The sequence below is a fragment of the Kogia breviceps genome, chromosome 8, assembly GCF_026419965.1.
Source record: "Kogia breviceps isolate mKogBre1 chromosome 8, mKogBre1 haplotype 1, whole genome shotgun sequence".
Lineage (NCBI taxonomy): Eukaryota > Metazoa > Chordata > Mammalia > Artiodactyla > Physeteridae > Kogia > Kogia breviceps.
In genome coordinates, this window is record NC_081317.1 from 3,627,691 (window position 1) to 3,654,049 (window position 26,359).

The 26,359-nt window shown below is 44.3% G+C and overlaps 1 protein-coding gene across 6 annotated transcripts in view; it reads left to right on the forward strand.

The window, feature by feature from the left end:
• Window positions 1–796: 796 nt before the first annotated feature.
• The window catches only part of TSC1 (TSC complex subunit 1), a 45,242-nt gene continuing 19,679 nt past the window's right edge, over window positions 797–26,359 (forward strand). Inside the window, exons 1-9 of one of the 6 annotated variants that reach the window (XM_067040401.1) lie at window positions 804–855; window positions 10,153–10,215; window positions 12,176–12,620; window positions 17,259–17,444; window positions 19,126–19,229; window positions 20,265–20,417; window positions 22,356–22,500; window positions 24,045–24,199; window positions 24,586–24,659. In XM_067040401.1, coding sequence (XP_066896502.1) covers window positions 17,339–17,444; window positions 19,126–19,229; window positions 20,265–20,417; window positions 22,356–22,500; window positions 24,045–24,199; window positions 24,586–24,659 — 737 coding nt within the window. In that variant the 5' untranslated portion in view covers window positions 804–855; window positions 10,153–10,215; window positions 12,176–12,620; window positions 17,259–17,338. Of the gene's footprint in view, window positions 1,013–10,152; window positions 10,216–12,175; window positions 12,621–17,258; window positions 17,445–19,125; window positions 19,230–20,264; window positions 20,418–22,355; window positions 22,501–24,044; window positions 24,200–24,585; window positions 24,660–26,359 lie in introns of all 6 variants that reach the window. The other 5 variants (XM_067040400.1, XM_067040402.1, XM_059071430.2 and 2 more) reach the window with 5 other exon arrangements.

Here is a 26,359-nt window from a genome sequence, read left to right on the forward strand (position 1 = left end):
AAGGGACTTCACGACTTGCCCAGGTTTACACTGCTAGGAAGCAGCGAGGCAGGAACTGAACTGAGGGGTTCTGCTTTTAAAGCTGCCTGCTCTGATAAGGGTGGTTTTGCATAGACGTCGCGACCAGGTCTGAAACGCCAGCAATCTGAGGGTAGAAGCCACTGTGGGTCTCCGCATGCCCAGAGGTGGGCTTCTGTAAATACCCCGCGAAGGGAAAGAAGGCTGCCCTGGTGCAGCTTTTCTCTTTCCCCAGATGAGCTGCCACTCCTCCAAGGCTCCACAGCAGACCCTTCGCCGACAGGGGCCCTACGGGCTCTTCGGGAAACATGAAAACAGCTGTACGGCCGGGCACACGGAGACGCTGGAAGGGGCAACCGGGTCTGCGAGCGGAGAAGGAACCTCCGGAATGCATGAGGCACTCCAACCACACCCAGCCGAGCCAACTTGTTTACGCCTCTTGCCCGACCCGGCCCGGCCCGCCGCCCCGCCCCTCGCTCTCTCGCGTGGCTCCTCCCGCCGCGCCGGCCCTTCTTTTTGCCTCCTTCGCAGTCACAAGATCTCTCAGCGGCTCCCTTTCGGAATCCTTCCGCCCGTCCCCGCCCCCCTACCTTACAAACTCTCCTTGGTTCTTTCTAGACCGGTTAGCATCATCAGTAATGAGCAGAACTGCCCCTTCCTTCCAAAGGTGCTGCCGACCGCGAGTCATCTGGCGTCGGGTTCGACGGGGTTGGGGGTGAGACCCCGCTGGGACTCTTTTTCGTGGCGGAGGCTGCAGAGGCCGCGGACATTTCACGACGGGGGGGAGGTGCCGTACGTCCAAGATGGCGGCGCCCTGTAGGCTGGAGGAGCTGTGAGGTAAACAGCTGAGGGGGAGGAGACGGTGTGTGAGTATGAGGGTGTCGCCCCCTCCCTTTCATGGGGGCTTCTCAGGGCAGTCCTGGCACCATGGCCTCCGTCTGGGCGGCCCTGTGGGGCTGGGGCAAGGGGCTCTCTTGCCGGAGAAGGGACTCCGGTAAGGGGGGTTCGGAGAGTTTTCCCCTCCCTCTTATTACGCGCTATCTCCGGCGGGGCTTGGCCGGGCTGGCGGGTCTCTGGGGAGGAGAGGCGGCCCCCGCCGGCACGTCGCCCCTCTTCGGCGACGGAGGGGACGGCTGCACCCCCAGGCCGCGGAGCCGAGGGCAGGGGTGAGGTGGGCCCGGTCGCCAGCCCCTCGCTGGGTGGGGTGACAGGTTCCCGCGGGGTGCGGAGAGCGGGGGAGAGACCCTCGGCTGGAGGGCGGGGCCGGGCGGTGGGGCTGGTCCCCGGGCTTGTTGAGAGGGGTCAGGGGTTGCGAGGGCGGGGGGATGAATGGAGGCTGCCTGTGGGCATCAAGGACCCGCCTGGACTCGGTGTCTCCGCTGAAATTTGCATGACCGAGCGCGTCGCTCCGGGTGTGCTCGTGGGTATTTAATCGACGGTGAAAGACAGTTGCTTTCGAGTCAGCAGAGGTGATTCTTAAGAGACAGCTATTTGCAGAGCCACTCCTAGACGCTCATTCATTCATTTGAGGAACTGGAGGGTGAAGAGCCCGCAGTCAGAGAGCCCTTTGAGAATGAACGCTGTTTCTTTGTGTTTCCTGTTCAAGAGTTTTGCTTCGTGTGCTTTGGATTTTGGGGGTGTGGGGGGAGGCTTTGGAGGGGGCGCGGTCCTCTTGACAACAGCAGCTTGTTTATGGGGCACTCGCTGTGCAAGTGCTTTGCAGTCATCCTCTCCTGTAGCCCTCGAGACAAAAGGGAGAGGCAGCCACTCCACGCCTCCATTTCTCAGATGAAGAAACTGAGGCCCCGAGAGATGAGGGTCCCTTGCCCAAGGTCACCCCTCTAGGATTATGTGAGCCAGGATTGGAACTGGGGTCTGACTGCCTCCCAGACTGTGCTCCTGTCTCTATTTGTACACCCATGACTCTCTCATTTATCTCTTATTTGATTGAAGCTGGCCCGTCATTCTTTCTAAGTGGGTGATTAGAATTAATCAGTTGGCCGAGGTCTGTGCATAAGTGCCTCTGTGTGTGTGTGTGTGTGTGTGTGTGTGTCTTTGATTTTGAGGAGGGGCACCCTTGCTTATATACCTTAGCTTTTGTTGGGGGTGGCAGTGTTGTGCCTGTAAACATGTTAGTCTAAATTACGCCGGAAAGTATTTGATGTTTTCATAAAACTCACGCGTTTACTGCAGAAAGAAGTTGTGCTAAAATCCTTGCTGGATTTTTTAATAGAAAGCATGGAAATAGCCTTTCACTTTACATAGCGTAAACTGTAAAAGTACTAAAATAGAATAATACTCTTCTGAGATTCATAGGTTTATAATTTGGGGATCAACTTGGAGTCGTCTGAATTCACACATGCTGGCAAAGTGGAGCTGTAAATTTTGAGAAGCGTCATAAAACCAAACCTTGTGGGAGCCCTTGATTTACAGAGCAACCACCTGTGATTCTTAAGTTGACCATTCCTGAGTAAACCTGGAACATGCATGTGTGAAAACTGATGTAGGGTCGTGTGGGGAAATGCACCTTTAACAGTCACGCATCAGGCCAGTGAGGTGCCTCAGAAACACTGACAGATTCTTTGCTATTGCTCTGGGGAGTTACAGGTTCTCCCTCTAACCACCTGGTGTAAACTTAAGGGGTATTTATAGAGTGTGTCAGTGGAAACTATCCTCTTACCAAACTTCATATCTTACCCGGGCGCTCTTACGTCACGTGCATGGAAGGGCAAACGACGTAAGCTTTCTTCGCTTCACCCATTTCCTGGTGTTATAAAGACTTTGGGATGTTCCTAATTGCCTGGCTAGACAGATTCCCAGGCAGCTACGCGCATTCTTACTTGTTTTCATTAAATTGGAGTGTCTCAAATCCTGTGACTCAGTTATACTCTTCCTCACTGGTTTCTTAAGAGCAAAGACGTCCCATGCTGCTGCTGTCCGGGTGTAATAAGATGCCTTCTGTGCATACCTGTTTTAATTTATGAGGTGAAACTGAACAGTCTTACTAGGACAAATCAAATACATGCCCGTCTATGGCATGTTTATAGAGTAATGAAATTAGCGGTATTGAGAGATCTCTAACAGTAGCGTCCATCAGAACCTTCATGCACAGGTATCTGGCCCCATCGTAGGTAGATTTGCATATTCGGCCTTTAAGGACACCCTGGATGTGTATTTTGGAAGAAGTCATGGGTGATTCTGATGTGCACCAGGGGTTGCGGACCAGTGGCTAAAGTAGCCACTTGGGCTATTTTTCTTTTAATTTATAATTTATTGCAGAGGCATTTATTTCTTAAAATAGCTTCTAACCTCTGGTGTATATAGTGGTGGGTAAGTTTGGGGCTCTGAATTACAGCTGACTTGATCTTACAGATCTGTCTTCTTTCAGAGTTTGTTAAGGTACAGGTATGGTTCTTTTCCGGGTTCTAGGGCCATGGTAGACTAAAGTTAACTTTTTCTGGAATTAACTGGATATTCTTGGCTGCAGATGAGCCAAATACAGCAATACATCAACCATTTCAAGCTTTTCTAAAAGTCAAATAGCTTTCGACTTCTAACAAGCCACTAAGTTCTCTGAGCTTCAGTTTATTCATTTGTGAAATAAGAGAGTTGGATTGTAAATGAGTATTTCAAAGTCTAAATTTCTGAGATTTCAAGTCCTTCTGGGGCTTCAGTTAAAGATTCTACATTGATTGAATCAGTGTTAATGGCTTTATAGTAACTGAGCAAACGGATGACTTTTAGCACGACCTGTTTTTATCCTTTTTTCCTTTATATCACATTTTCAAGAAGGTGTTCCTTAGAAGTTCCTCATATTATAAACCTCTCTTTGAGAGATTAGCTTTATTTGTATTAGTTTTGTTTGTCATTTAAGTAGCTGCAAGCGTGAAAGGTATACTCGATAGCATTTAAATCTTGAGCTTTTTGCTTTAAAAATACATATATATTTATAATTAGCATAGACTCAAAAATTGAATTTTCCCCCCTCAGTGTTTAGTTTGCATGAAATACTGATTTTTTTCCATTGGTCTGAAAAAGGTTTTAGACCAATTAAATTGGTCTAAAATTACCATCTGCAATTTTAGATTATTCTTTTTCTGATTTACTTGTTAAGCATGGAGTTCCTAGACATCAGTAATTTAATGTCTAGTGTCTATTTTGGGGAGGGGGAGAATTTTTAAAAATATGTATATATAAAACATATATAATCCCAGGACCTTGCTCATTTGTTCTTGTCCATTCTCTTGTGCAATACTAACTTTTGTTCTATACAGGGAAGTAGCAAAAGCTTATAGAACATTTTTTAAGGTTGAATGAATTCAGATTGTCATCTAATGAGTAAAGTGCCCTAAAAACCTAGCTTTGATGCAGAGCAAGACATGGTAGTTACTGGCCTAGAATTCACAGGTCACTTTCTAAAGTAAAGATAATGGCAGTAGAAGCCAAGAAGTATTTGAGTAACAAGGGACAGCTTTACCCTTCGGTTGGTGATGGACCCTGGTAGGAAAAAACAGACGTGGTGACCGTAATGTCTGCAGTTGTTAAGACCTGTGCTGCTCTGAGTAATTCCACAGAGCACAAGAGTACAGCAACAAACATGAAATGTATCCATTTTAAGCTACAGAATGATTGTATCAATGTTTCAAGTATAAGTTATTAAATGTAGACTTCTAAGGCTTATGTACCCATTTTGTTTAGTAGTAATATTGTTATAATAAAGTTTATAGTTATTGGCACAGTGCCAAACAGTGTGCTATGTGTTTTACACGTGTGATCCTGTTAGCTCTTCCCACAGCCTTAAGGGACGGGAGAGAGACACGAGCGCGCTGAGGCTTAAGGTCACTGATTCAGTGGCTGAGCTGGGATTTGAGCCCCGTTGGCTGACTCCAGAACACACACATTTAATCTTTCACTGTGATAAATTGTCTGAACTGCTGATCTCATAAACTCACTCAAAGGTCAGTGGTTCGTAAGTTTTGGGGGCGCCTCCGTTACCCTCTGAGAATTTGTGGGAAGCTGTGGACCAAATATCCTTTTCTGTCCCATCAGCACCAAGAACAAAATTCATACAGATATGAAATTTTGGATATGGCTTCAGGAACTTTACAGACCCAGCCTGAAGCCCAGTTGATCATTCTACACAGATTACTGCTCTTAAAAATGGACTTGGGGGGCTTCCCTGGTGGCGCAGTGGTTGAGAATCTGCCTGCTAATGCGCGGGACACGGGTTTGAGCCCTGGTCTGGGAGGATCCCACATGCCGCGGAGCAGCTAGGCCCGTGAGCCACAACTACTGAGCCTGCGCGTCTGGAGCCTGTGCTCCGCAACAAGGGAGGCCGCGATAGTGAGAGGGGCCCGCGCACCGCGATGAAGAGCGGCCCCCGCTTGCCACAACTAGAGAAAGCCCTCACACAGAAACGAAGACCCAACACAGCAAAAATAAATAAATTAATTAATAAACTCCTACCCCCAACATCTTTAAAAAAAAAATGGACTTGGGCTTTAAAAAAGAAAGAAAACAAACAAAACAGTAGATAGGAAAGGCCCACATCTTTTAAAGATGGACTATGTACTGTTTGTATTATAATTCATTTTCTTAAACTTTTATATTGAAAGTTTCTTTACACTTCACTAGGAGATCAACCTTAGGTGCCACATTAAAAAAAAAATTATAAGTGGAGAGCTCAAGCGTGTAACTTGCTAAATGCTTGTCAAGCTTGGCATTCAGTCTGTGTGTACCTTTAGCACCTGGCAGAATTCCATTGGGCTTTTTTTCCCAAGGTTTATGCACTATTTTTTTTCCTTTTGAACCTCAAAAGTATATATAAAATGTATACTAAATATATATTTTTAATATTTCTTGCCTTCATCCTTCTTCCTAGACTAGTGGTTCTCAACCTTTTGTGGGCATCAGAATCGCCGGGAAGACCCCACTCCCAGGTTCAGAGGTCTCTGACCACCGAGGCTCAAGGCCCAAGAACTTGCATTTCTAACAAATCCCCAGGTGATGCTGATGTTGCTGGTGTGAGGACCGCATTTGAGAACCACATGTGTCCATCCTAGACTAGCAAACCCTGTGCCTTTATTCCCTAGGATATTTCTGTTTTAGTCCTGTGAACTTGAAACCTAAAGAAATCTTAACAGTTTTCCTCAGATTTCTTTGACGGAAAGCTGTGGTTTTGAAACATACATGATATTTGGTTTATTTTCTTGGTAAATAATTTTGTTCATGCTAATAGAAAGTTAAAATATAAGAAACATTATTTATAGAAGAGTTACACCTTACCAAAATCAGACTCTGTCCCTGCAGGCAAGTTACTAGAGGATTTACCTCTGAAATAGGGTAAATTGTCCTTCCAGGTCCCTCATGGCAGAAGTTCTGAATGGAGAACCTGGAGCTCTCCTGCCCCTGTTTATACAACCTTGAGAGGGACCACAACTGCTGAGCCCATGTAAGTCACACGTGACTACATGTTTTGGCAGGTGTTGCTACCAACTGTTTTACTTTCACACACTGAGTGGTATTTCCTACCCCTTTCTTTCCTTCTGTGCGTTGGTAGGAAGAGTGAATTGGAGCTTGTATCTTACCTTTTTTGGATGCATTTGTGCTGAAGGCAACTTTATTCACTTGATAGAATATTACTCGAAGAAATCACCTGAGCATTACTGAGCCAGAGTCAAACATAATTGTGTAGTAGTGTATTATTAATTTTAATAAATTGATTTATTTATTTATTTTTGGCTGCATTGGGTCTTCGTTGCTGCGCGCGGGCTTTCTCTAGTTGCTGTGAGCGGGGGCTGCTCTTCGTTGTGGTGCGTGGGCTTCTCATTGCAGTGGCTTCTCTCGTTGCAGAGCACGGGCTCTAGGCGTGTGGGCTTCAGTAGTTGTGGCACGTTGGCTCAGCAGTTGTGGCGCACGGGCTTAGTTGCTCCACGGCATGTGGGATCTTCCCAGACCAGGGCTCGGACCCGTGTTCCCTGCGTTGGATGCGTTGGAAGGTGGATTCTTAACCACTGCGCCACCAGGGAAGCCCAATAGTGTGTTATTGACATATTATTATTATCTGTATTATGTTTCTGTTCTACCTATACTGTACTTGATAATGAAATAGTCCATCTATGCCTGAACGTGTATCTGAATTGTCTTTGAACTTTTTTAGATAAAAACCTCAGTACAGAAAACAAGTTACAGTGAAGAGACATCTGCTTTTGTTTATACCTGTAGTTGTGTTTTTACATCATAGAAAAGTTGCACAAAATTATCTAGGCGATGTGATATGCAGTTACATATTTTATGTGATTTGGGGTTCTGAGGAGTCCTAGGGGATAGAAGGCCACACACAACACTGATTTTCCAAAAGTCTGAATATTCAGCTGATATTTTCAGATAAAATACTTCGTGAAGGCATTTAGGTACCTGCCACTAGTATTTTATAAAGGTATATTACAGCTCTCAGGTCTCTCATGGCTCGTAATGCATCTTGCCTAGGGCAGAGATGTGTGAAAAAATGTGTACAAGTCCTGCTAATGACATCTCTACATGGCTGTTCAGCTACAGTTTGTGTGTACCCCACACATACACACCATCTCTCTGTGAACACCTACAGGATGAAACGAAGGTGAAATGTGAAAACAAGTCGACCTATGTTCCTTGTGCTTAATCTCAAAACAGTAAAGCACAGAGCTGTCATCTTCCTCAGACCTACCCTTTATTTCTATTTGAAAGGACTTGTAGAAGTGCAATGGCAGTGTCGCTTTCTGGTGAGAATACAACTCTTCTAAGAGGGAGAGTCCAGATATGAGGACATGTTTCTTTTTTAACTTGGCTTTCAAGGACAAGAACATGGATTGGCCCTGTTATGCTCTGACAGGTGTTTCCATCCATACCCCTCAGGGGTACACATTTTTGAGGAGGGTCTTCTCCATTCCTCACTTCTGATCAGGAAGTTCACAGGTTGCATGATTTCACCTAGTAGTACCTCCGTAGGGCAGGATTTAAATATAAATGAATAAGTAAACACTTAAAAATATAAATAATGCCAGGTATCCGCTGACTGGCCAACATTTATCACCATTACCATTTTTTAGCATAGCAGTAAAGAAGATAAGAAGTCTTAATGTCGAACATTGGACAAAAAACATTCTGATTTCCTATGCCAGTTCCTTTATCTAGGACAGTGATCCTGGCTAGGCAGGCTATAAAATCTCATCTTGTATACATCCTAATTTTACCCTTGCCTTAGATATTCCTTTTCAGGTAAAAGATCCAAGTGGGATTAATTGCAAGAGGAAGTCTACATGACTCAGTGGAGTAACAGCTGAAGCTAAGATTCTGAAGATGAGAGGCTCCAGTGTTTTAATTCTAGCTCTTTTGGTTGCGTGACTGTGGCTGGGCAAGCACCCCCTGTGTGAATAGTTCCGTTGGCCTTTTTGGAAGGCCAGCCTGCCTTCCAGCTCTGCACACACACTTGCTGTATATGCCACTGAGGACCACAGGTAATGGCGTTAATGCCTAGAATGTGTTCTACCAGGAAATACAGTTACCCCATCATCGGGAGCAAGAGGTTTTAATGGTTAGAGAGCTGGTCAACACACTAGTTCAACTTTGACCAGGATGTGACCAGGAAGCTCTTCCGTGTTCAGTGTAATTAGGCATATATAGTGTATGAGGTTCAGCTTTTCATATCTGTATTCAACCCTGGAATGGCTACCAAAGAAGCTGATGAAATCATTGTTGACCTGAACAGGGTATATTTGCCCCTTGTGTGCCAGATGCTGCAATAGGCCCTGGGTATCCACTGGTGGTCCCCCACCAGTGGGGGTCCCCGTCCCCATGGAGCTTACAATCTAGTGATCAGGCTGTACCTAAATGTCGTTTGAAGGGCCCACATTTTAAAAGCAAACTGGAATGTATTTACATATACTCATATTTAACAAGGATATTTAATATGAGGTAATTTAGGTAGAAAGCAGGGCAAAAAGGGAAAGAAAATAGGGAGACATGATAGCTCTTCTCAAGTATTTTATGCTTGTCATGTAGAAGGATTAGATTAAGGTTGTGTGGTTTCAAAGGCAGAATTCAACTTTGTACATTTATTTAAGAAATATTTTAACTCCTAATCATTCAGTGAACAAGTCCCAGGCACTGTGGCAGCTGCAAGAGGCACAGTACTGGAGAAGCCCCTGTCTCTCCCTGGCTGGAACTGCTGTTCCGGCGAGGGGGACATGTTCAGTAACTAATTACACTTGCTTAGTCGGGTGTGGTCTGTGACACCAAGAAATACCGGCTGCTGAGAGGATGTGATGGGGCCTGACCTGGTCTGGCCCTGAGTGGAGGGAAGTGAAGGCATCTCTGATGAAGCGCATGTTTAAGCTGAGCTTTTTCGGGGTGAAGACTGGGCTTGGGAGGGGCAGAGGTGGAGTCTCTCGGGCACAGGGACAACATGTGCCTGGTTCTGAAGTGGGGACGTGTGTGGCTTGGCTGAGAGACTGCGGCTAGCTAGCGGGGCAGGGCTGTGGGGAGGGAGGGGGCGTGCTGGGTCTGAAGGGACGCGGACCCACCAAGTGCTTCGTGCCTGGCGCCGTTCTCCCCCCCGGGCTCCTCGGGTGGTTTCTCTGTGCCACGCACCGTGCCGAGGGCTCTGGGCGTTCATCTCCTGCGGGCCCCACGCAGCCTTAGAAGGTAGACGCCACCGTTCTTCTCACTGCACAGGTGATGTAATTTAAGGTTGGACATTAGAGACGTAAGATAAATCACCCAACGTTACACAGCTACTCAGTGGCAGAGCTTGGATTTCAACTCGGAGCTCTAATTCTGGAGCCCATCCTGCCCGTGCATTTCCTGCCCATTCGTTTATAGCTCTGATAAAGACAGTTAACAAAAGGCAGAGTTTACAAGTTCAGCACAATATAAAGAATTTTCCAGCAACCAACTGTTCAGAAATGTAGATGGGGAGAGGCACGTGCACCCAGTGATTATAAGTGTTCATTCCAGCGGAAACCAGATGGCCACCTGTCAGGGATGTGCAGTAGGAAAGGGGTGGAAGCCAGTGAATCCTGAACTTCCCCTGATTGCGTCTGGGATCTCACTTCATTGTGAGATTGATATTGATAGATGCGTGTTTCTTCTCTTCAGTGACCATGAAAGACACCAGGTTGACAGCACTGGAAACTGAAGTACCAATTGTCCCCAGAACAGGTAAGGTACAAACTGAGGCCAGTGGTTGGGGGAAGGTGGAAGAGAATCATTTATCCTGTCTGTGGTTGTACCGGAGCAAAGATGTTTCTTTGCATTCAGGATTAACGTTGATGGTTTTAGCTACTTGCCAGGACCTAGACCTTCTGTGCCGTGAAGTAATTAGTCTAATTACCGGTAATTTATTAACTGCTTATTCAGTGCCAGGCATGGTGTTAAGTGCATTCTATGGTTATTTATTTTGTTCTTCACAGCCACACTTTTGGTGTATCTCCGTTTTACAGATGAGGAATTGGGCTCTGAAATGTTATGTAATTTTCTTAAGGTTGTATAGTTAGTACCTGGTGTACCTGCGACTCAAATCAGTTCAATCTAGCAGGAGAATTCGGTTCTATCGCCTAGATAAAATTGAAGCCTGTGTGTCTGAGCAAGTCATTTAACTGGCACAGAGGTTCTCAACCCTGCCTGTGCCTCAGCCATCCACACAGGCCTGTAAAACAAGCCAGGTGTCCTGTCTGGACCCCACCCCTGAGCCTGCGCAGGACTGTGTGCTCTCTCCAGGTGATTCTAATGTGTGTCCTGGGCCGAGGACCCCTGAGCTAACGAATTAGCATTTACATGGTAACATGGCTTTATTGATTAATTGTCTTAATTAGCTTTTTGGGGATGAGTTGCATGCTGTCTGGTTTCTAGGAATTGGAGGGAGGATTCTCAAGAGTCCTGGAATATATCCTTCCTAAATATTGAGGCTTTGGCATTTCTGTGGATGCTAATGTAGTCTGAGTGACCTGACTGATCCCTGAGCTCTAATTTTGAGTTTACTGGCAGGAGTGTGCAGTGCAACAGCTTTCGTGTCTACAGGAAGGGTGTAGGGGAGATAGGAAGTGTTTGGTCTGCTGTCTTTATACACGGATGGCTAATGGGATTCATTTAATGCCTCACTGGTTGCTATTTGCTGTGTTCTATCGCTGTCTGCCTCCCCTTACCTCCTAGGAATTGTGAAATAAGGTGGAGATTTTTGCCTTAAAGATTGGTGTCTGTTCACAAACAGGGACTTAATACAGATTGTAGACTGTCTAACAAGAAGGTGGAAGTATTGTTCCCTCACAAGTAGGGGAAGCTTTCTAAGTTTGACTTTTTACTTTCAAATATTTTATGTGTACTTCACCCTGTCCTTGTCGGAAATCTACTGCATTTGAATTTGAACCCAGTGTCAGATGGTCATGATCAAATCATTGAGGCCCAAGCTGAACATCACACATCACAAATCTCAGATTTTTTAAAAAAATTTTTATTCATTTATTTATTTTTTGGCTGCGTCGGGTCTTCGTTGCTGTGCGCGGGCTTTCTCTAGTTGCGGCGAGCGGGGGCTACTTCATTGCAGTGTGCAGGCTTCTCACTGCGGTGGCTCCTCTTGTTGCAGAGCACGGGCTCTAGGCTCACGGGCTTAGTTGCTCCACAGCATGTGGGATTGTCCCGGACCAGGGATTGAACCCGTGTCCCCCGCATTGGCAGGCGGACTCTCAACCACTGCGCCACCAGGGAAGTCCCACAAATCTCAGATTTTATTAAACATTTTTCAATATTGCATTTGTATTCCATTTTAGTAGTCAGATTGTTAAAATTTGAAATTTTAACAAATTGGTCAGCTGTGTCAGCTGCTAGATTTTTCCTGGGTTAACACGTGTGTGATACTGGAAGGACATTTGTCTTCAGCTGCCACGTTTAGTCCCGTCACTAACATTTTTAGACAAAGCAGAATGTAATTCGGGAGAGTTTCTGGTAAATTGTTTTCTGGAAGGAACCTGTACCTGGGATTCATAGCTTGGGCAAGCCTCAAGGATCCTTCATCTTCAGCTACTAAAAATTGTTGACAACCTATACCAATCATTTTGAAAAGCTTTTTTTTTTTTTTTCCTTGCGGCACGCGGGCCTCTCACTGTTGTGGCCTCTCCCATTGCAGAGCTCAGGCTCCGGACGCGCAGGCTCAGCGGCCATGGCTTACAGGCCTAGCCGCTCCACGGCATGTGGGATCTTCCTGGACCGGGGCACGAACCCGTGTCCCCTGCATCGGCAGGCGGACTCTCAACCACTGCACCACCAGGGAAGCCCTGAAAAGCTTTTCGATTAAATTTTTAGCCTCCGTATACACACAACTACAAGAAATTGTCTTCTTAAAACAGCTTTGTAAAGTCTGTTTTGAAATTTGATTAGTGAGTACAAAATGTGTTTTGAGTATTTCATTTTTTCTTAACATTGTTTTCTTTTCTTCATACTCTATATATTCTTTATGTTTGGCTTGAAGATGATTTATCATGGATATTGTTGACTGTGATTTTGGTTTTTTTTCATGTCATGAAATTGAGGTGACAGGTTGGCGTTTTATTGTTAATTCACCCTCACAAGATGTGAGTATTCCCAAATATAACTTTTTCTTGAAAGACTACAAATCAGGACTACAAATTAAGTGAAGTTCTTAAAGATTATTCCATTTGTAATAAATGTTATAAAACAATTCTATAAAAGTTAGAATTAAAATATAGTTTAATTTCTGTTATTTAGCCATGTGTTACTAAAATTTTTATAAACATTTGGCTCAAAGAATAATTACTGTTATTTGTAAAGCTATCTAGCAACTCTACCTTCTTAATACTCATAATATTAATTAATACATTTAACTGTTTGAAAGTTCTTAATTGTTTTTGAACGTAAAAATCACATCGTTAACTGAAGCTTTTATTTTTGTAATAATAAATGTATAAATAAGTATTGTATTGACAGAATTTCAACTTATAAAACACAAAACTTAGATGTTATGTCTAGAATGTTTTTACCTTTATTCATCTATTAATAGTAATTCTGTATATGCATGCCTTGTCCGCATTACTGACATCATGTGGATTAGGTATGGTGGTAACATTAACATATAGTTGTTGGTCACACACACACAGTCACAGATGCCAGAAATGCTGCTGAAGTGGGCGATTGTTCAGCTTTCAGTCCTAAAGACTAAGGCCGTAGCCAGATTTTGGCCAAGTATAGAGACTAAAATCGAACTTTGGTAAATCTCTATTTTCCAACCATAAATCTCAAATCTGGTTACCAGTGTGGAGTTTCAGTTTGGTTTATTCAAAGGTGGTGACTAAGAACCGCCCTGTTGCTTTAGATTGGGTGGTCGGGGAGGCTTCTCAGAGATAGTGTGACATTTTGAGCAGAGACTTGAAACAAACAGCCACACGAGGATCTGGGAGAAGAGCAACAGCAAGTGCAGAGGCCTGAGCAAGAAGCCGTTTTAGGAGCCTGAGACTAGAGCAGAGAGACGAGGGGGTGGAGTGCTGTGAAATGAAGGCAGAGGGGGTGGGGACTTCACAACTGGCCCAAATCTGCTGGGGTCTTGCAGGCCCCTTGGGAGCTGGTGCTTATTAGCTCCGTGGGAAGCCACTGGATGATTTTAAACAGGGGAGTGAAAGATTCTGATTTCCCTATTTCAGAGTCTTTTGTGGTTGTTTGGTGGCAGATAAGCTGTAGGGTGAGGCTAGTGAGGGGGCCTGCTGCTCCCTTGTCTCCAAGGGGGGATGATGGGGGCTTGGGCTGGGCTGACAACAAAGGGATAAGTCAGTGGGTTTGCCAGCAGATTAGATGTGAGGGTGTGAGTGGTGGAAGAGCACGGATGTCACCTAGACGTTTGCTAGAGGCTGATGAGCATGCCTTTTACTGAGGTCCAGGAGACTATCAGAGTGACAGGTTTTGGGGTGGGGAGTGGGCCTTGAAAGTCATGGCTCCCTAATGTAAACAGCATCATCGGTAGCACTGTACTGTGGCTTGTGGCCGCCAAAGATAATATTAAACTAAATGGAATGTTGCTTTGGCGTGTAGGATACAGAAATGTATTAACTAAATATTGACTTTTGGCTTCTCCTGTCTCCTATTTTCTATACTTGGTTACTTCCAAAATGGAAGAGAGACTTTCATGGCTGAAGTGGATGCTTCATGTGCCTGTGGTGCTAACCTCTCAGGGACTTTTCCCTTATCTTCTCTAGGCTGTAAAGTGTGTTTAACACGTGTGCAACTCACCCAGTCCCACCACGTCCAGGTCGAGCTGGTCCCTTCCCTCCTTTGTGTACTCACTAAATCATGTCCATTTCCTGCTCGTGTACATATAGTTCTTCATTGCACTTGGTAAGTCTGTCTTCCCTACTTAGCATCCTGCACTCAGTCCCTCGAGAAATATTTGAATAAGTTTAAAACGGGAGATAGTCCATTCATGGAACTAATTTCAAAAGCTTATGATTGAACTCCTGTGAGGGCTTTTTAGAATGTCAAAAATCCTTGAACTTGAGGCACTTAAATGAAGAATCCAGCACAAAGCCCATGATTTATATTTTTTCTGAGGTTTAAAAAATATGGTTAAAAGGTAGAGTTTTAGAACTGGAGAGAAGAGCAACAAAAGCTTGTTGCCAAAAAAAGATACTAATGTATGTTAGAAAAAAAACCTTATTTTTGCTTTCTATAAAGCATTTGGAAAGAGTAGGCTCCGGAAATCAGACTTTTACACCTAAATTACATTTACAATCTGAAAAACAAGCTAGGTGACCCATGACGGTCAGCCCTGAGTATCGCCAAGGTGACTGGATGGGCGCCATCTTTGTTTAGATTTGAGCTCATGTCACTCTGCTCTGGGCTGCCTGCATTTGGGGGAACAGCTCTGACATTACTGTCTTCTGAACATAAAAAAAACAAACGCGGAGTCTCATGAGCCTGAGACTGGGTAAGTAGCAGTTTTATTGGAACAAAACCAAACTTAGGGACAAATTACTTTTAAGCCTGAGAATCATTTGTGATTTACCTGAAGTAGAAATGAATGTGGAGGCTAGCTAGATAAATATGCTATTCCAGTCATCTTGAAAGTGGTGGCCCAAAGATTTTTACCAGTATTCTTTCTGATAATGTGTGAGTACTACTCAGTGAGTGTTTATCTGTGCCAGGTACTGTGCTACCTGTGTGATACACGTTATCTCATTTAATCCTCTTGGTGAACAATAAACCCTGACAGGTTGGTATTATCTTCACTTGTAAATTTAATTTAATCCAACTCACAATAAGGTGAAATTTTATTGTTTTCAGCTTTGAACTTTTACAATAAAATCTTACCGGTTATGGTCTCACATTTCTGAGTCCTTTGAAATTGACTTCCTTTATGATTTACCTGTAAGATTTATATTTATGTAAATATAAATTTGTATTATATTCCTACATCATACTTTCTACATCAGGATTTGCTATCAAAAATGCATTTATACATTTTAATTGATTTTTCTGGCTCATGAATTTCTGATTCACCAAGAGCAAAATCTGGGAATATCACCAGGTCGTATAGATGATAGTAAGTTACTACTCACCAGTCTCAGGGGTCATTGCTACTTTGAATTTGGCATCCTTGTAGGAGCTTAACTCTTTAGCGGAGTTTTTCCTTAGCGTGGTGTTTCTCAAACGAGGCTTATTTATCACCCATATAAGAATTATTCTGGGGTGCTTATTAAAATGCATATTCCTAAGCCCACAATTCAGTTCTGGAATGGGCCCAGGAAGTTAGGTCCAAGGTGGTTTTTTTTTTTTTTTTTTTTTTTTTTGTGGTACGCGGGCCTCTCACTGTTGTGGCCTCTCCCATTGCGGAGCGCAGGCTCCGGACGCGCAGGCTCAGCGGCCATGGCTCACGGGCCCAGCCGCTCTGCGGCATGTGGGATCTTCCCGGACCAGGACTCGAACCCGTATCCCCTGCATCGGCAGGCGGATTCTCAACCACTGCGCCACCAGGGAAGCCCTCAAGGTGGTTTTGATACACACTGAAGCCTGAGAACTGCTACTTTAGCTTACCCAAAGACAAGCAAATAGAAAATAAGAATATATTTTAATGTGACTGCAAGTGACGTGTACAGTTGTTGGCCTGGGAGCTGAGGCATCTGAGTTCTGCTTTACTATGTGACCTTGGCAGAATTATTTATCCTTTTTGAGTATCCATGTACTCATTTGTAAAATAAGGGTACTAGCTGCTTACCTCACAGTTGCTGTGAGGGTCAAAACCACAAGTTAGTTCAATGTCACATTTACGGGCTTAGGGCTTTGAGTGAAGCAGATTTCGGCCCGAGTTTCAGTTCTCCCTGGTTTTGCCTCCTGCTAGCTTTTTGGCCGTAAGCAAGTGGGGTTGATCTTTGTTCCTCTCCCTGTAAAATGGGGACAGAAGAACCAATCACACTGTAGGTATATAAGGAGTGTATTTGATGATGTTTGTGAAGGGTCTGCAGTGCCTGTCTGATAAATGGTAGCTGTCTTTACTTGGTTTTGAAAATATAGCTTTAGGGACCATAGTGGGGAGAAATGAATAATTGTAAATGTGTATAGTGACACTGGAGAGTGAGCTGCTTTTTCTCTATAAAGATAAGGTGACTGCTCCACTGCCACTAAGGACTGAGTTTTTGAAGGTGCAGGGTTCCCCCATTCATGCCTACTTCCCTGTAACTAGCAGCATTTGATTGTGTGGTAGATGTCTGGGATGAGGGGCATACACTAAAAATAGAGGAACCATCCCTCGGTGCAAATGAGGTTTACGCACTTGTGACCTAACTGGCCATACTAACTTCTAGACTCTGATGGGGTTGTCAAGAAGAAGATAGCATGCTTTCAGTTCTTTTTCTGAAAATAGTTCATCTACTCTTTAGATCACTGATTTGAAAACACAGTGTTAGCCAAAACCCAGGGTAGAATCAGAGTAGGAATAAAACTTAGATTTAGTCTCATTATTAAGTTGCTGTGATGATTCCAACTGGTATTGTTTTTTCTTTTTAGGTTTCTCTCTGTTGCATTCCCTAGAACTCCTCTTCATAAATTTGTCAAGGACAGAATTATTTACATGCCCTAGCTTCTTGTATCAGCAAAGTTCTGGACAGACTTTTCACTGCTTTGAATATATGCTCAGTTTGTCTGGCAGGTAGTTTTTGGTGGGGAAAAATGGGGCCATTTTGTTACACCATTCCTCTTCTTTTTTTCAGTCTGGTAGTGGCACCAATGAAGAGCCTTCAAAGTCTTTAACGCACATCCTGGACCCAGCACAGCGCATTCGTGTAAGATAATGGCCCAACAAGCAAATATTGGGGAGCTCCTCTCCATGTTGGATTCCCCCATGCTGAGTGTGCGTGATGATGTAACAGCTGTCTTTAAAGAGAACCTCAGTTCTGGTAAGCAGAATCGTACCCTGGTTAGCTTATCTGCTAATCAGACGAGATTGACCTAGAGGTGACTGGAATCCTGCTGATAAATTTTGGTTTTCATCTCCTAAAGAGAGTCTTTAAAGCCACCAAGGAAAAGCATACATCGGTGGATTCATTCTACATGTGTTTCAAGCTTTTAGTTATGGAAATACTCAAATACACACACAAACATAGAAGTAAGAGTCACATAATGAACCCCACATACCCAGCCTTTCCTGTTTCATCTAACCTCCCTGACTTCCCCCCACCCAGGTATTTTAAAGCAAATCCCAGGTATATCGTTTCATCTGTAAATCACCTGTGATCTTTAATATGCAACATACTTAACCTCTGTTTTTATCAGAGAAATATTAATTTAAACAGTACCCTTTCCTGCTTACCGGGTTGGCAGAAATCAAATATTGGTCACAGAAATGGGCACCGTTAGCAGGCGAATACATGGGTGCTCTGCCCTTTTGGAGTATCTGTCATCAACTTAAAAGCATGTGCCATTTGGCTTACAGACTTACAAGAATCTGTATTTCATTATAGCCTTGAATGAAATGTAGTGGAAACTTGGGAAAACCTAAGTATCCTTCAGCAGGTGAATGGTTAAATTAATTATGTAGAGCCATGCAGTGGAGAACAAGGAGCTCAGTAAAGAGAATGAAGTAGGTCATAGATGCTGTCATGGAAAGGTGTCTACAACACCTTGCTGAGTGGAAAAAACACACATACACAGACCATGGATATACGGACATGGGGCCTAGGTGTGTGTGATTGTACTAGTGTGAAAAGTTTTGAAAGGACATGAACCAAGCCCAAGGGTATTTGTCTCTGGAGAGTGGGTTGGGAGGCAGGTGGTGAGGAAGATGTTCACTTGTATTTTATGTACTTTCATATAACTTGAATTGTTAACAATAGACATGAATTATTTTTGTAATTAAAAAAGCAATAAAAAAAGAAGATAGGGGACTTCTCTGGTGTCCAGTGGTTAAGAATCCACCTTCCGGGGGCTTCCCTGGTGGCGCAGTGGTTGAGAGTCCGCCTGCTGATGCGGGAGACACGGGTTTGTGCCCCGGTCCGGGAGGATCCCACATGCCGTGGAGCGGCTGGGCCCGTGAGCCATAGCCGCTGGGCCTGTGCGTCCAGAGCCTGTGCTCTGCAGCGGGAGAGGCCACAACAGTGAGAGGCCCGTGTACCGCAAAAAAAAAAAAAAAAAAAAAAGAATCCACCTTCCAGGGCAGGGGACGTGGGTTCAATCGCCTGGCCCTGGTTGGGGAACTAAGATCCCACATGCCTCGGGGCAGCTAAGCCCGTGCTCCACAACTACTGAGCCTGCACGCCACAACTAGAGAGCCTGTGGCGCCACAGTGAAAGGTCCCACATGCCGCATCTAAGACCCGATGCAGCCAAATACATAAATAAATTAATTAATATTTTTTAAAAAAGAAGATAGTATTTCATGTGCTCTTACGGCTATTTAGGCAAATAAACTTGGTATTATCCTATTGTTAAACCTAAATTTAAGGAAGCAGAAATACAACACTTCATATAACTTTGGGTAGCATACAGAGAAACGTTTTCTGGATTTTGTGACAGGCAACTATTTGAGGTAAGTTTAGAATGTTAAAGGAAATTATTATAAACTGCCCTTTTCTTTTTTTAGACCGTGGTCCGATGCTTGTGAACACCTTGGTGGATTATTACCTGGAAACCAATTCTCAGCCTGTATTGCACATCCTGACTACCTTGCAAGAGCCACATGATAAGGTAACTGCTGGAACTAATGGTAGAGATTTGATACATTTTCTATGAGTGGTGAGACAGTGTCTGCGCAGCCCCCGTGCACAGTCTGTCCAGAGCTCCCTCCTTCGACTTAGTCGCGCCATTGATGATACTGCCCCAGATTATAACTACATATAAGAACAGTTGTCAGGACCTATGTTTCCTGAAGAGTTTTCAAAATACAACATATTCAAGAGGCTTTTAAGGCTCTTGCTGCTTAAAGAAATCCTGTCATCCTAAACTATAATTGTATGGCGACAGTTTCATCCGTCAGGCACCCGTCTTTAAACCCGTGCTCTGAGAAGGATTTTCAGACTTTTCATCAATATGGCAGAATCTGTAAGTGTGGGCAACTATTGGGGCGAATTGACTAGTGCTGTTTTACAGCACCGGGCACTTGGAAGACTCCTTCATGTTTTTGCTTTTATTTTTGTTGATGGTAAATAGCTAACAAAGCATTGCAATTGCAGATTTTGGTACGTCTTGAGTTTGTATGTGCTAGTGATTTACTTTACTGGGATTTGAAGGCCTTCCCATTGTCTGCCTTTTACAGTACATCTTGGGTTTTTTTTGTTTTTGTTTTTGTTTTTTTACTCTGGGCTGAATTTTAACTTCTACTACTACCTGATTTATATCTGGGGCCACATCCATGTAGGCTGGGCTATGGGAGCAATAAGTAACTGCTTCCAGCAGGATCCCATGAAGCTTCAACAACCTACCACAGGCTTATTATAACATTGGTTATTATAAGAAGTAGCCTGTATGTATTTCAGAAAGAGGGCCTGTGAAGGCAAATGGAACAGTGTGTTGTTTGCTAGCATGGTTTTAAAAAATCTTGAATTTGATCTCTACCTGCATGAGCCTTTCTTTACATCAAATGGAAGACTTGAGAGACTGGGCGAGATCACTGCTGCCTCTCCTTGTGTGAACTTCATACATTCATATGTGCATTTCCCTTGGTTCCCTTGATTTTTCCCAGCTTTATTGAGATGTATTTCTCTTGTTCTTGTGCATTTTCAGCACCTCTTGGACAAAATGAATGAATACGTGGGCAAAGCTGCCTCTCGGTTATCCACCCTCTCGTTACTGGGCCACGTTGTGAGGCTGCAGCCATCTTGGAAGCATAAGCTCTCTCAAGCACCTCTTTTGCCTTCTTTACTAAAGTGTCTCAAGGTACAGTGTTTGTAAGGATTTGAACAAAATAGCTTTATGAATATAATTTCTGAAATTCTGAGTACCTTAAAGCAAGCAGGCTAGATTTTCAACTGTTTGAAAACTTCTGGGCATTTGGTTTTTCTTGAATGTAACGTAGTCCAAAATTGGTACTTAGTAAGCTCTCAGTGCATCACTGTGACTATTGCAATATGTTTGGTCCAAGCAAATGTGGTAACATTTCAGTCAGATTGGTTGACATTATGCTGTGCCAGCCCTCTTTGATTTCATCATTGTCTAGCCTTTCCTCCGTTGAAAACATACGGGTTTGTCTTGGGGGAACCCCCATTTCTAAGTTCTCTTCTGGCTCATAGAAAAATGGCTGAAAGGCTCGCTCAGCTGTTTAGGAGCGTGTTCTGGGTGCAGCTGAGTTGCATTCTCCTTTTTTGCACTAGCCTTAGTGCGTTTTTCTACAGAGGGAGTCAAAACGTAAGTAGAACTTTGTGCTTTTAGTTTTGACCGTGGCTTGCTGAAATACTCAGCGTTATTTGCTTAGTCTGTTTTAGTTCCTGGACTTGTTTCCTATCTATAAAATAAGGAAATGTGGTTAATATGAACTACCTGTACCTCACAGAGATATGACATGAAAATATCCAGTAGTGTTTGTTCCAGAATGGCAGTGCCTTTGGAGTCATCTGACACAGCACCATGCAAATTGATTTTTGTCTCTGCCAACAAGGGTAAACTGTTTTAATCTCCCTAGAGGTGGATCTCGAGTCATATTGGTAGGGTATCACAAAAATGGGCATTTAATGTTAAGGAAAAGCAGGAGCAATTTTAACAATTTTTTTAAGTGAATGATGGATCGACGAGAATGTAATCCGATTTTGAGGCACACTGTTTAGTTCAGATTGCAAAATACTTGTCTTTTACAAAAAGATAAGCCTTGAAAATTACTTACGGACTGTTATTCAAACCTTCAGTAAGAATGTTTTGTTAACCAAAATTAGGGTTAGTCCTTTATATCCGAACTCATTATAGATTCTTGATTCTCCTACCAGTATTGTATGTTCTTCCTACTAGTTATCCGCCATAACAAATGGCTTGGTGCTTGATGTAAAAGCTAAATATATTTAAAACTTTATTTACAGACTCGTAGATTCCTTTTTTAGTAGGAATAATGAATGTCTCAGCCTGCATGGTAGTCTTTTGATTAATATCTTGTTTCTTCAATCTGAATTCCAGTTACTTGGCAAACATTCATAATTTAATTATGGATCATGTGAGCTGCTGTAGCTAGTCCGAGTTGATTCATTATTCATTGGTTATTAAGTGTCTTCAATTAGTCTAAATTTATATGACTTGATATTTAAACTGTAGACATGGTCAGAGGTCACCATATCTTCTTTTATTTGCTCGTCTCTAAATATTGCTGTGAAGGTGAGCCATTAAGTAGACTTGTTAGTGCTATACTAATTTCTTATTAAATTATACTTCTGTTGTAATCCTTTGAAAATAGTGAATGACTTGTCAGTGTATAAGGTTCTTTTTAATTGACTTTTAAAAAGTAAGTATTTTGTGATGTGGTTGCATGAACAAGAATAGCAGCATTCTTTTGTTCGGTTACAAAGCAGCTTCCTGTGCTTCCCTCCGAGGGCTATCAATAGCAAGCACATCCTAAGTCTCTGGGTTGGGGTGTCCCCAAGCCCCGTTCAGGCCCCTACCCCGGCTGAGTTTGGCGCATCAGCGTGGTCCCTGCAGACTCAGCATGGTCGGGCTGGTCCCCAGTGGCTTTTGGTTGCGTCTGTTTCAGTGTGGTGCCCCCACCCTTAGGGGTAGGAGGATGAGTCTGTGCTGGGCATCTAACCTGTGACCCCTTGGTGTTAGAACTTCCAAGTGTGCGGATTCTAATGCTGCACCTGACAGGTGTTTCCTCTTTCTTGACCTTCCCTCCTGCAGATGGACACCGATGTCACCGTCCTCACAACAGGGGTCTTAGTGTTGATAACCATGCTACCAATGATCCCACAGTCGGGGAAGCAGCACCTTCATGATTTCTTCGAGATTTTCGGCCGTCTTTCGTCATGGTGCCTGAAGAAACCAGGTAAAGACCTCCTTCTATACCTGTCGTGCCCCACCAAGGGAGTGCTTTCACGATTGATTAACAGGTCGTGTGCTGGAAGGGAAGGACATGTAGAATTCCAACGCGGAAATGGCTGGTGACAACCAGCCAGATGAGGACGTACCTCAGGTACGTCCACCAGAGGCACAAAGAAGAAGCATCACTGTTGGGGCGTCCCTGTGGTCCGGTGGTTAAGACTCCACGCTTCCAGAGAAGGGGCTGCAGGTTCGATCCCTGGTCGGGGAACAAAGATCCCACATGCCGTGGGGCACGGCCAACAAATTAAAAAAAAAAAATGAAGCAGCACGACTGTTGAGATACCTTCCTTATTTTGTTGGCTTAAAAGGATTAGTTGTCAGAGGAACTGAGTGGTAGGTACACCTTGCTGATTTTTCAGTAAACTGAAAAACAACTTCAATCTGTGTCATAGCAGTATAGGACTAAGCTTGTGGTGCATCTTTGTCTTCCTCTGCTGGTCTATAGTGACAGAACACAAGCTTCTGGTTCAAAGAACTTGTCCATCGTAAATGTGGAAGGAGGAGAGAGAATGCAGCACGTCCTAATTAGTGTTCTAGTATCCAATACAGTGGGGTTTTGTTTTCATATCGACAGGTAGTACAGCTCTATCAAAATGATTCAGAAGCTATATAAACACGTGAAATTTGGAATCTTTTGGTCATCCCAGCATGAGATATTCATGTTGAAAGAATGAAATGTGTAAGCCCTGGGAAATGGAATACTCTGGCTTCCTGTGCAGGATTAAGTGACAAGCCTGAGGCGTATATGATGCCGGCTTATCTCATAGGCTTGTCCTGGGGAGAAAGAAATGGCCTGTCCATTAATTTAGAGGAGCCTTATGTATACTGTGGACTTGGGGTTTTCCATAGGGTCTAGGTAACGCTAGATGAATTAAATTTTCTATTTCTCCCACTTGTAGCTCTTTAAGCTAATTTCTGGATGGTAGTTTTTCACTCTATAGTTATAAATCTGCATAGCTAAGAATACAAACTGATTTTAAAACATTCTCACACATTCGTTCCATAAATGTATGAACGCCTCTTAAGCATCAAGCCCAGTGCGAGGCACTAAGGTTACAGAGGTGAGTGAGTCGGTGCTGTTCTCAGGAGACGCGTGCTGAGTAGGGCCGTGGAGAAGTATGATTACAGATTTCAGGGAGTACCGTTGTAAAGGTGGTTCGGTATTATGAGAATGTCTGGGGTCCTGTTTTAGGGGTGACTGGAGAGGAGGGCAGAGATTAGATCGGTGTGAGCCTTTATGGGTCACTCTAAGTAGATGGGAGTTTATCCAGAGGCCATGGGGAGCCACTGATGGATTTCACACAGGGGTGTCCGGTGTGTTCAGATTTGGATTTTAGAAAACCGCTCTTACTCACTTACTGTCTTTGGGGCAAGATGGGAGCGCACGTACACAGAGAGTCATGCTGGCAGCCCTGTGCTCGTGTCTGTTTCACACACATCAGTCTTGTGTTCAGCTCGGTGACTCCTTTCAATGGTTTTCTTTTTTAGGCCACGTAACGGAAATCTATCTCGTCCACCTCCACGCCAGCGTTTATGCTCTCTTCCATCGCCTGTATGGGATGTACCCTTGCAACTTTGTCTCCTTCCTACGTTCTCACTACAGTATGAAGGAGAACCTGGAGACTTTTGAAGAGGTGGTCAAGGTAAGTAGCAAAAACTCATTTATTTGCTACTTAGCATACTGTGTAAATAGGCTGCCTTTATAACTTTCGTGTTAAATGATAGACAGGGAAATTTTGAAAAGAAATTCAGCCTTCTCCCTGTGCTGCCCACTGCCCCCAGCCCTGGTAACCACTGATCTATTTTTTGCCTTTATAGGACTTGGCTGTCCTGAGCATTTCATTTATATGGAGTCATATAATATGTGGTCTTTTGTTCATGGCTTCTTTCACTTCACATAATGTTTCGGGATTCATCCGCATTGTGGCGCGTATCAGTACTTCATTCCTTTTTACTGTCGAATATTTCATTGTGTAGAAATACCACAGAAGTGAAGCCTTGTATAACTTGTCAACCCAAACTCTTCTAGCCAATGATGGAGCATGTGCGAATTCATCCAGAATTAGTGACTGGATCCAAGGACCATGAACTGGACCCTCGAAGGTATAGAAACTGAACTAGTGACACAGAATTTTATAGGCTCACTTAAGAAATTGAAAATGTGACCTCGGAGATGTCCCTTCTGAGGTGTTGTTGGGGAGGCATGTTCTTCTATTTATGGAATCATTCCGTTTTAAAGGACTTTTACAGTAAAAAAAAACCTTTGTATGCGTGAGTCTAAAGCATATTCCTCACAGACAGGACGGAGGAGGTCGCAGTGCAGGTACCCGCGCCGCAGAACCCCAGAAAGGCTCGCAGCTCAGTGTGATTGTGCAAGGCGGGCACTGAGGGGTGTGGTTGGAACCAAGTGCACTGTGGAGAGTCTGGAGACGTCGAGTGGCCGGGCTCCCCGGGTCCCTTTCTCTGTCCTGCTTAGCCAGGCGACTGCCATCCTCTGTGGGGCTTGGCAGATGTGCCCAGGTTCCTTCTCTGGGGAAGTGGAGCCTGCAAGGCTCCTGATTTGAGGTCGCCAAACGTGATGGAGGGTGGAGCCGAGTCATGACTGGAAAGGGGGGACCAGGGTGAACTCCTACACACTGAGCTGTGAGAGGCTCAGCCCCTCCCCGCCGCTTCTCTCTGGCTGGCTGCCCGCCTCATGCTCCCCAGGCTGCGGATTGAAGCCTTCTGGGGGACAAGGGGTCCATGGGTATTGACCCTGGAGGACCTCCCACTGGGAAAGGTGGCTCACTGCCTGATCCCCCTTCAGCAAATTGCACTTCTCTACGAGCCCTCCTTCTCCCACACGGACCTCAGGTTAAAGCAGCTTGCTGTGAGATATGTGTAGAGGAACATAGCAAATGTGTAAGAAGAGTTTAGTAATAACGCATGGATACTTGTGTAGCTACCACTTGGCTGAAAAAAATGGGACATTAACCTCCTCAATTGCAGCCATCTTTCTCCCTGTTCCATGTCTCACCTCAGAGGCACCTACTATTCTTGCTTTTATTTTAATCATTCTCTTTCTTTTCTTTATAGTTTGACCACATGTATTGTTTCATTTTGAAAAGCTAATTAGGAAGCAAAGTCTGGCCTTGGAAAAGGCCGTCTTGTCATCATGAGGTGAAGGTTCCCAGGAGGCGAGAGTTGGAACTGAGTGTCTGAGTCTTGGTTGGGTGTCCCCTCCCGTGAGAGTTTACAGGAGTCCCTTCCGGGGAAGTCGATGGGCAAGGTCATGAACAAGTCCTGGGAAACATGAAGCTTCCCCGAGTCAGGGCATCTGGCGAGGCCAGATAGTGAGGGCCAGGGGCTGGATGTGCTGCCGAAATATGGCAGAGGAAGGGCACTGCTCTGTCTGTGCTCCTGAGCTCACTGCGGCTGCTTCCAGCAATCGGTCAGAGCAGAATCATCCTGCGGGATGAAATGAATGTCCTCAGCTGATCCTGGCGGAGAAGGGAGAGTAGGCACTTCATTAGTGCATAACAAGACAAGCTCAGTACCAACAAGTTATCGTCATCTAGACACTCTGCCCCTCAGTTAGAAAGAGGGTATGGTGGCAGCAGAAACCTTAGAGACGGCCTGCAACACGCTTGTCTCTTGGCGTGTCTGATCTCATCTGACCAGGTTGTCTTCTGTGCCTCGTACACTGCTATCATCTTGTTCTCCTGGGGCTTCTCTATGCCTCTCTCCTGTGCAGGTTCTCCCATTACTTGTATCTCATGCCTTCTTTTTTGGGTTGCTCTTCTTTTCATGGAATATATCTTCTA